This window comes from Salmo salar, chromosome ssa21 (assembly GCF_905237065.1).
Source record: "Salmo salar chromosome ssa21, Ssal_v3.1, whole genome shotgun sequence".
Lineage (NCBI taxonomy): Eukaryota > Metazoa > Chordata > Actinopteri > Salmoniformes > Salmonidae > Salmo > Salmo salar.
The window spans coordinates 1350911-1361922 of record NC_059462.1 but is presented as its reverse complement, the minus strand read 5'-3'; the positions used below and the strand labels follow the sequence as shown (position 1 = coordinate 1361922).

Genomic DNA, 11012 nt, shown 5'->3' with positions numbered 1-11012 from the left:
ACCGCACGGCAAGCGGTACCGGAGCGCCAAGTCTAGGTCCAAAAGGCTCCTTAACAGCATCTACCCCCAAGCCATAAGACTGCTGAACAATTAATCAAATGGCCACCTAGACTATTTACATTGACCCCCCTCTTTTGTTTTTACACTGCTGCTACTGGTGTTTATTATCTATGCATAGTCACTTTACCCCTACCTACATGTACAAATTACCTCGACTAACCTGTACCCCCGCACATTGACTCGGTACCAGTACCCCCAGTATATAGCCTCGTTATTGTTATTTTATTGTTACTTTTTATTATTTTTTACTTTATTTAGTAAATATTATTTTTAACTCTATTTTTTAACTCAATTGCTGGTTAAGGGCTCGTAAGTAAGCATTTCACGGTAAGGTCAACACCTGTTGTATTCGGCGCATGTGACAAATAATATTAGATTTGATTAATGCAGATATATTATGGACATTTTCTGAAATTAGAATGCAGTTAAAAAAATTATTTACAATTATTTTAAGTGAAAGAAATCACTCGAGACACAGGTGAATAGAAAAAGGCAGTGAAGGTGTGATTTATTGAAGTACACGTGACATTTTTCTTTGTGAGGCCTCATTTCAACAAAAACAGGCAATCGACATTAATTCAACACAATCGGCGTTATTCCATAGTAGTGAATGAACAATGCGATGATGTAGGCTACCTACACAGACGCAACAGTAAGATAATGAACATTGCAAACACTCAAGCCAGCCATTAGGGCTTCCCTTATATCACCCTCAATCACGGTCATAAGCTTATCTCCGATTCAGGGTAGATAAGGAAGACTGTATTCATGCTTTTATTTGGCACTTTTGTGTTAACACAAGAACATGACTTTAATCTAGTTCATTCTCTGATGATCAATGATGATTGGCCAGCCTATATTTCCAATGGAGCATCTTTGTAAGACATGAATCTCTAGATAGCAAAAGGACGGTTGTCTTTGTATGACCCAGAACTAGATCTATTTTTAGCTTGTTTAACATGAAAACACATTTTGAAACAATTAAACGCTGACAGTGTTGAAAAACAGCACTGAAATAGTAACAGTGATCATTTGATTAAATAGAAGAAAAAAAACACTTGCATGAATTATAATACACTTCTGGTTGCTAACCATTTAGCAACGAAAGCATTAAAACCTCTTTGGTTCCAAAGGCAGTACAGGAGAGAGTACATTAAGGCAAATAACAATGCAACCACAACCAACGCCCACCCTAAGAAAAGCACTGATATCAAAAAGAAATAAGCGTTACATAAGCAATTTCCACAACGACGACGAAGAACCGTCGCATAAGTGAAGCCAGTGTCATACAGATGTAATATCTTAATTTGACCACTCTGATGTCGCAAGGATTTTCCTGCACATCAGGAAATGTAATTGTGTTTGAGTTTTAAAAAGGTTTCTTAAATTGATTAGACTTGATTTATCCTAACTAAAAACATATCAATTTATTTAAAAAAATTGTGAAATGTGGGATATGCTGCTTAATTTTAAGTAGCTATTGAAAAACATCACCATTCAGTTCTGTGTGTGTTGACTGATTGTGAAAGGGTTGTGGTAAAGCCATCACCTCGATGGTTACAGGCTAGTTGATGACGAGGGATCATGTTGGATAGGCTTCGTCAACCTTAAATGTGTGTGGATCGGCTGCAGTAGCCTAATTCAAAGTAATTCCACATGGAGTGCTGGTCGTATTCGTATCAACTCTGTGAAACATAACTGTTCCTACATTGTGCACACACAATTGACAGATTGACAATCAAAAATAAACATTGTTTCAACATTTCAGAAAGCAAATAATAGAAATCATCCATATTACAAAGACCCAAATATGCTACATGTCCACTTGGTCAACTTTCAGTAATTGTTTTTGGTTCACAATACAAAAAAGTGAACAGTGTAACACTGTTTGCAACAATATTCAACATTCAACTTAGATAAAAAAATAAAAGAAATTCAGCTGCAGGCAGGTCAGCATTTAACAGTCGATGTCAGACTAGAGCTTATTTAATTTTTTTATTATTCTCTTTACTTGTTCTCTCTTTTCAATCAGAATCATTGGAGAATATGACTCAGATGTGAAGGTGGGATAAAACAGTATGAAGGAAGAGAGAAAGTCCTGAAGACAGTGTGTGTGTGTGTGTGTGTGTGTGTGTGTGTGTGTGTGTGTGTGTGTGTGTGTGTGTGTGTGTACTGTCCTGGAACATAATGAAAAAGTGTCTGTCCATGATGTCAGCTGTTTGTGGTGTGTGAGCAGTGACATTCAACTCAGTCTGTTCTCCAGCCTAACAGAGACTGTGAACCTTCTTTATACTCTTCTTGTTTCCTGTGTGCGCGCACACAGACACACGCACGCAGGCACACACAGCACATTCAAAACAGACCACATTGCCATACTGTCAGTGTCTGTCTGTCGAAATGGCGACACATCACATAGGAACTACACCACCTGTCTTAAAACAACAACACATATAGACACAATTACAGGGCCTAAACATGTATGGCTAAACAGTTTCACAAATGTAAATAGTCCCAATAAAGTTTAGTTTTCAAATTCAGAAATTCTATCCATCCATCGTCAGAGTCCTTTCTCTATGTCAGTAATATCCATCTACCTGTCCATTCTCCAGAGTCTCTCCCTTACCTTTGCCTTCCACTCTTCCCCCATTAGGGCTTCTTGGCAGTGGGCTTGGCCTTGCCGTTTGGCCCCTGGGCAGGCTTGACCATGTGGGTCATCTCCACGTCAGCCAGGGCGTCCGGGGGAAGGCAGGTGCGCATGCGCTCAATAGTCTTCTGGTAGGACTGGCGCTCCTGCTCCAGCGAGCGGATCATGTGCTTCATCTTGGACTCGCGTGACAGGAAGTTCTCCACAGTGGCCTCCAGGCTCTGGATCTTCTGACGTGCCGCCTTGGAGAAAGAAGAGGAGAATGGATGATTTTAGACTAACACATGGGATGGGTGCATAGAGGGTAGTGATGGGGAATAAATAAATAGTTACATATTGCGATATTACTTTGGATTACATTATATTGATACTTTGGGCTCTATTTTAACAAACCTAAAGCAATGGCAAATCTTAGAGCTAGTGTTAGCTGGCGGTAGCACAGCAACTCACTGCCTTCCTGAAGACAAACAACGTATACGCTTCAGTCTGGTTTTAGACCCCATTATAGCAGACTGCACTCGTGAAGGTGGTAAATTACCTTTTAATGGCGTCAGACCAAGGCTCTGCATCTGTCCTCGTGCTCCTAGACCTTAATGCTGCTTTTGATACCATCGATCACCACATTCTTTTGGAGATTGGAAACCCAAATTGGTCTACACGGACAGGTACTGGCCTGGTTTAGATCTTATCTGTCGGAAAGATATCAGTTTGTCTCTAAAACCCTGTAAATTTCGGTGTTCCTCAAGGTTCCGTTTAAGGACCACTATTGTTTCACTATATATTTTACCTCTTTGTTACGTGTTACGTTTTTCTTGCTCCCCATTTTCCCATGTTAGTGTGTTTGTGTCCTAGGCATAACAGGTGTACCGAGTTGCGGCTGACGATGGTGGGCGTGGCTGTAGCTGATTGAAGAGAGGATATCTGTTTGCCGTGTGAGAAGGGGGGGGGGGTTGAGAGAGAGGACACTTGTTTTGTTTGATGATTTGTGCTAATTTCTTTGTTTGTGTTTCAGCCTGTCCTCCTGAGGTACTCCACCCTACCTAGGTCCTGGAGAGGGGAAAAGGTAGATCTGCCCATGGGTGTACATTCCCACGTACTTGGACCCCGATCCCAAACATTCCCTTCTCTTACCTTCCCTGGTTGTGGTTGTTTTTTTTGTTTTCTTACTGATTATTTATGGGTGTTTTATATTGTTTATTTAATTACTTTACTAAACACCCCCTGAGGGCTAACATTGAGTTCTGGTTGTGGTCTGGTTATTTTTGCTCATTACACCCCACATTTCTTCCCCTTTCATCTGGTTTACCTTGTGTGTTTAGGCCCAGGCATTTACGTCTCCTCCTCAGACGAGCTACACCCGAGGGGAGAACGTAATACTCTTGGTGATGTCATTTGGAAACATAATGTTAACTTTCACTGTTATGCGGACGATACACAGCTGTACATTTCGATGAAACATGGTGAAGCCCCAAAATTGCCTTCCCTGGAAGCCTGTGTTTCAGACATAAGGAAGTGGATGGTGGCAAATGTTTTACTTTTAAATTTGGGACAAAACCGAGATGCTAGTTCTAGGTCCCAAGAAACAAAGGGATCTTCTGTTGGATCTGACAATTAATCTTGATGGTTGTACAGTCATCTCAAATAAAACTGTGAAGGACCTCGGCGTTACTCTGGACCCTGATCTCTCTTTTGACGAACACATCAAGACTGTTTCAAGGACAGCTTTTTTCCATCTATGTAACATTGCAAAAATTAAACTTTCTGTACAAAAACGATGCCAAAAAATTAATACATGCTTTTGTCACTTCTAGATTAGGCTACTGCAATGCTCTACTTTCCGGCTACCCGGATAAAGCACTGAATAAACTTCAGTTAGTGCTAAATACAGCTGCTAGAATCCTGACTAGAACCAAAATATTTGATCATATTACTCCAGTGCTAGCCTCTCTACACTGGCTTCCTGTTAAGGCTAGGGCTGATTTCAAGGTTTTACTGCTAACCTACAAAGCATTACATGTTCCTACCTATCTCTCTGATTCGGTCCTGCCGTACATATCTACACGTATGCTATGGTCACACGATGCAGGCCTCCTAATTGTCCCTAGAATTTCTAAGCAAACAGCTGGAGGCAGGGCTTCTCCTATAGAGCTCAATTTTTATGGAATGGTCTGCCAATCCATGTGAGAGACGCAGACTCGGTCTCAACCTTTACGTTTTTATTGAAGACTCATCTCTTCAGTAGGTCCTATGATTGAGTTTTTTTTATTTCACCTTTATTTAAACAGGTAAACAGTTGAGAACAAGTTCTGATTTACAACTGCATCCTGGCCAAGATAAAGCAAAGCAGTGCGACACAACAGAGTTACACATGGAATAAACAAACACACAGCCAATAACACAATGGGAAAAAAGTCTATAACAGTATGCAAATGAGGTAAGATAAGGGAGGTAAGGCAATTAATAGGCCATAGTGGCGAAATAATTACAATTTAGCAATTAAACACTGGAGTGATAGATGTGTAGAAGATGAATGTGCAAGTAGAGATACTGGGTTGCAAAGGAGCAAAAAAACAGTATGGGGATGAGGTAGTTGGAGGTGCTATTTACAGATGGGCAATGAACAGGTGCAGTGATCTGTGAGCTGCTCTGACAGCTGGTGCTTAAAGTTAGTGAGGGAGATATGAGTCTCCAACTTCAGTGATTTTTGCAATTCTTTCCAGTCATTGGCAGCAGAGAACTGTAAGGAGAGGCGGCCAAAGGAGGAATTGGCTTTGGGGGTGACCAGTGAAATATACCTACTGGACCGCGTGCTACGGGTGGTTGCTGCTATGGTGACCAGTGAGCTGAGATAAGGCGGGGCTTTACCTAGCAAAGACTTATAGATGACCTGGAGCCAGTGGGTTTGGCAACAAATATGAAGCGAGGGCCAGCCAACGAGAGCATACAGGTCGCAGTGGTGGGTAGTATATGGGGCTTTGGTGACAAAACGGATGGCACTGTGGTAGACTGCATCCAATTTGCTGAGTAGAGTGTTGAAGGCTATTTTGTAAATGACATCGCCAAAGTCAAGGATCGGTAGGATAGTCAGTTTTACGAGGGTATGTTTGGAAGAATGAGTGAAGGATGCTTTGTTGCGAAATAGGAAGCCAATTCAAGATTTCATTTTGGATTGGAGATGCTTAATGTGAGTCTGGAAGGAGAGTTTACAGTCTAACCAGACACCTAGGTATTTGTAGATGTCCACATATTCTAAGTCAGAACCGTCCAGAGTAGTGATGCTGGACGGGCGGGCAGGTGATGGTAGCGATCGGTTGAAGAGCATACATTTAGTTTTACTTGCATTTAAGAGCAGTTGGAGGCCACGGAAGGAGAGTTGTATGGCATTGAAGCTCGTCTGGAGGTTAGTTAACACAGTGTCCAAAGAAGGGCCAGAAGTATACAGAAAGGTATCGTCTGCGTAGAGGTGGATCAGAGAATCACCAGCAGAGCGACATCATTGATGTATACAGAGAAAAGAGTCGGCCCGAGAATTGAACCCTGTGGCACCAACATAGAGACTGCCAGAGGTCCGGACAACAGGCCCTCCAATTTGACACACTGAACTCTGTCTGAGAAGTAGTTGGTGAACCAGGCGAGGCAGTCAATTGAGAAACCAAGGCTGTTGAGTCTGCCGATAAGAATGTGGTGATTGACAGAGTCGAAAGCCTTAGCCAGGTCGATGAATACGGCTGCACAGTATTGTCTCTTATTGATGGAGGTTATGATATCGTTTAGGACCTTGAGCGTGGCTGAGGTGCACCCATGACCAGCTCAGAAACCAGATTGCATAGTGGAGAAGGTACGGTGGGATTCGAAAATGGTTGGTGATCTGTTTATTAACTTGGCTTTCGAAGACCTTAGAAAGGCAGGGTAGGATAGATATAGGTCTGTAGCAGTTTGGGTCTAGAGTGTCTCCCCCTTTGAAGAGGGGGATGACCGTGGCAGCTTTCCAATATTTGGGGATCTCAGATGATACGAAAGAGAAGTTGAACAGGCAAGTAATAGGGCTTGCAACTAGAGGTCGACCGATTATGATTTTTCAACGCCGATGCCGATTATTGGAGGGCCAAAAAGGCCGATATCGCTTAATCGGACGATTATTATTATGATTTTTTTTATATGTGTATATATACACACACACACACACACACACACACACACACACACACACACACACACACACACACACACACACACACAGCTCTGAAGTGACAACGATACTGAAGAGTCTGCTTAGGAGACAAATACTCTCAACTGTTTGAAAAATAAAAATAGAGTTTAAGTTACCTGTGATGAATGCTGAAAACAAAAACTGTAATTTCTATATGCAGGAAATCCTATTTTAATAATGGGCATGGTAAGAATTGACTACCAAAGTGCGAGTCATAATTCCCATGACACCTTCTAGCAAAATCTGAAAAGCGGTTCCTTCATTTATTCCATAGGATATTTTTAGATTAACTTAAAATAAGGTCTATGTTTGGTTTAGGCTTACACCACCTTGCCAATTTTATAACTGTGTAGATATCCATAGGATATAACTCTGATCAATATAAGCGAGGATAATTAGAGTAGAGTGGATTTATGAAAATATGTTGACAAACGTTACCTAGTGAGATTTACACGGGTATCAAAACGGCAAGGCGGTTTAAGCACAAAACACAGACCTTAGTTGAAGTAGATCAAGACATTCTCTATGGAAGACATGAACGGTAAAATAACGAAGGAACCCCTTTCAAGTTCAGCCGCAAGTTATTACAGGAATTATGACGCGTCGACTATTTCTCTCTAAACCATATACCTTTGACTATTACGAGCCTGCTGCTGCCTACCACCGCTCAGTCAGACTGCTCTATCAAATATCAAATCATAGACTTAACTATAATATAATAAACCTTAGGTCATTAATATGGTAAAATCCGGAAACTATCATCTCGAAAACATTATTCTTTCAGTGACATACGGAACCGTTACGTATTTTATCTAACGGGTGGCATCCATAAGTCTAAATATTCCTGTTACATTGCACAACCTACAATGTAATTTCATAGTTCCGTAAAATTCTGGCAAATTAGTTCGCAACGAGCCAGATTCTGTATACCCTGATTCTGCGTGCAATGAACGCAAGAGAACTGACACAATTTCACCTGGTTAATATTGCCTGCTAACCTGGATTTCTTTTAGCTAAATATGCAGGTTTAAAAATATATACTTCTGTGTATTGATTTTAAGAAAGGCATTGATTTTTATGGTTAGGTACAGTCGTGCAACGATTGTGCTTTTTTTCACAAATGCGCTTTTGTTAAATCATCCCCGTTTGGCGAAGTTGGCTGTCTTTGTTAGGAAGAAATAGTCTTCACAGTTCGCAACAAGCCAGGCGGCCCAAACTGCTGCATATACCCTGACTCTGTTTGCAAGAGAAGTGACACATTTTCCCTAGTTAAAATAAATTAATGTTAGCAGGCAATATTAACTAAATGTGCAGGTTTAAAAATATATACTTGTGTATTGATTTTAAGAAAGACATTGATATTTATGGTTAGGTACACGTCGGAGCAAAGACAGTCCTTTTTCGCGAATGCGCACCACATCGATTATATGCAAAGCAGGACAGGCTAGATAAACTAGTAATATCATCAACCATGTGTAGTTAACTAGTGTTTATGATTGATTGATTGTTTTTTTTATAAGATAAGTTTAATGCTAGCTAGCAACTTACCTTGGCAATGTAAAGCAGGTGGTTAGAGCGTTGGGCTAGTTAACGTAAGGTTGCATCCCCAAGCTGACAAGGTAAAAATCTGTCGTTATGCCCCTGAACAAGGCAGTTAACCCACCGTTCCTAGGCCGTCATTGAAAATAAGAACTTGTTCTTTAACTGACTTGCCTAGTTAAATAAAGGTTTAAAAAAAATATATATATATATATATATATATATATATATATATATATATATATATATATATTTTTTTTTATTTTTTTTTTTTTTTAAATCGGCAAATCGGTGGCCAAAAATACCGATTACCGGTTGTTATGAAAACTTGAAATCGGCCCTAATTAATCGGCCATTCCGATTAATCGGTCGACCTCTAGTTGCAACAATTTCGGCTGATAATTTTAGAAAGAGAGGGTCCAGATTGTCTAGCCCTGCTGATTTGTAGGGGTCCAGATTTTGCAGCTCTTTCAGAACATCAGCTATCTGGATTTGGTTGAAGGGGAAATGGGGGAGGCTTGGGCAAGTTGCTGTGGGGGGTGCAGGGCTGTTGACCAGGGTAGGGGTGGCCAGGTGGAAAGCATGGCCAGCCGTAGAATAATGCTTATTAAAATGCTCAATTATCTTGGCTTTATTGGTGGTGACAGTGTTTCCTAGCCTCAGTGCAGTGGGCAGCTGGGAGGAGGTGCTCAAATTCTCCTTGGACTTTACAGTGTCCCAGAACCTTTTGGAGTTTGTGCTGCAGGATGCAAATTTCTGTTTGAAAACTTTTAAAGAGTAACCAGGCATCTTCTACTGACGGAATGAGGTCAATATCCTTCCAGGTTACCCGGGCCAGGTCGATTAGAAAGGCCTGCTCACTGAAGTGTTTTAGGGAGAATTTGATAGTGATGCGGGGTGGTCATTTGACCGCAGACCCATTATGGACGCAAACAATGAGGCAGTGATTGCTGAGATCCTGGTTGAAGACAGCATAGGTGTATTTGGAGGGCAGGTTGGTTAGGATGATATCTATAAGTGTGCCTGTGTTTACGGATTTGGGGTTGTACCTGGTAGGTTCATTGATAAATTGTGTGAGATTGAGGGCATCAAGTTTAGATGGTAGGATGGCCGGGGTGTTAACCTCTATGGGCTAGGTGGGACGCGTCCCACCTACTCAACAGCCAGTGTAATCCCGTGGTGCGATATTCAAAAACCTAAAAAAATGCAAAAACTTCAATTTTTCAAACATATGACTATTTTACACCATTTTAAAGACAAGACTCTCGTTAATCTAACCACACTGTCCGATTTCAAAAAGGCTTTACAACGAAAGCAAAACATTAGATTATGTCAGCAGAGTACCCAGCCAGAAATAATCAGACACCCATTTTTCAAGCTAGCATATAATGTCACATAAACCCAAACCACAGCTAAATGCAGCACTAACCTTTGATGATCTTCATCAGATGACAACCCTAGGACATTATGTTATACAATACATGCATGTTTTGTTCAATCAAGTTCATATTTATATCAAAAACCAGCTTTTTACATTAGCATGTGACTAGCATGTGACTAGCATTCCGACCGAACACTGCCGGTGAATTTACTAAATTACTCACGATAAACGTTCACAAAAAACATAACAATTATTTTAAGAATTATAGATACAGAACTCCTCTATGCACTCGATATGTCCGATTTTAAAATAGCTTTTCGGTGAAAGCACATTTTGCAATATTCTAAGTAGATAGCCCGGCATCACAGGGCTAGCTATTTAGACACCCACCAAGTTTAGCACTCACCAAAGTCAGATTTACTATAAGAAAAATGTTATTACCTTTGCTGTTCTTCGTCAGAATGCACTCCCAGGACTTCTACTTCAATAACAAATGTTGGTTTGGTCCCAAATAATCCATTGTTATATCCAAATAGCGGCGTTTTGTTCGTGCGTTCAAGACACTATCCGAAAGGGTAAATAAGGGTGACGAGCATGGCGCAATTCGTGACAAACTTTTTTCTAAATATTCCATTACCGTACTTCGAAGCATGTCAGCCGCTGTCTAAAATCTATTGGCTAATTGGTGCTTGCTTCGGGACAGAGACGTTAGCCAGGAGAAGCCAATCGGATAGCAGCTAGATAGCTGCGATGATCCAGGTGAAGAGGTTCAGAGCTTGCAGTAGGAATCCGGGGATATGGAGAAAAATAAGTCCAATAAGCTCTGGGTTGAATTGCGCCGTGCAGACTGGCAGGAGTTGTCCGTGCTAAAGTGTAGTCTGGCCCAGGGGTGTGATGGTGAACTGAAAGGCATTGGAGCGACGAACTGCCCTTGCTGTCTCTGCCTGGCCAGTTCCCCTCTCTCCATTGGGATTCTCTGCCTCTAACCCTATTACGGGGGCTGCTTCACAGGTGCTCTTTCATGCCGTCCCTAGGAGGGGTGCGTCACTTGAGTGGGTTGAGTCACTGATGTGATCTTCCTGTCCGGGTTGGCGCCCCCCTCGGGTTCATGCCGTTGGGGAGATCTTCATGGGCTATACTCGGCCTTGTCTCAGGGTAGTAAGTTGGTGGTTGAAGAT

At 41.4% G+C, this 11012-nt stretch overlaps 1 protein-coding gene across 4 annotated transcripts in view; it reads right to left on the bottom strand.

Annotated features, from left to right (window-relative positions):
• Window positions 1-539: 539 nt before the first annotated feature.
• The window catches only part of tbc1d4 (TBC1 domain family, member 4), a 160582-nt gene continuing 150109 nt past the window's right edge, over window positions 540-11012 (bottom strand). For all 4 annotated transcript variants that reach the window (XM_014163748.2, XM_045704356.1, XM_014163749.2 and 1 more), the window contains one exon: window positions 540-2946. In XM_014163748.2, coding sequence (XP_014019223.1) covers window positions 2707-2946 — 240 coding nt within the window. In that variant the 3' untranslated portion in view covers window positions 540-2706. The remainder of the gene's footprint in view (window positions 2947-11012) is intronic.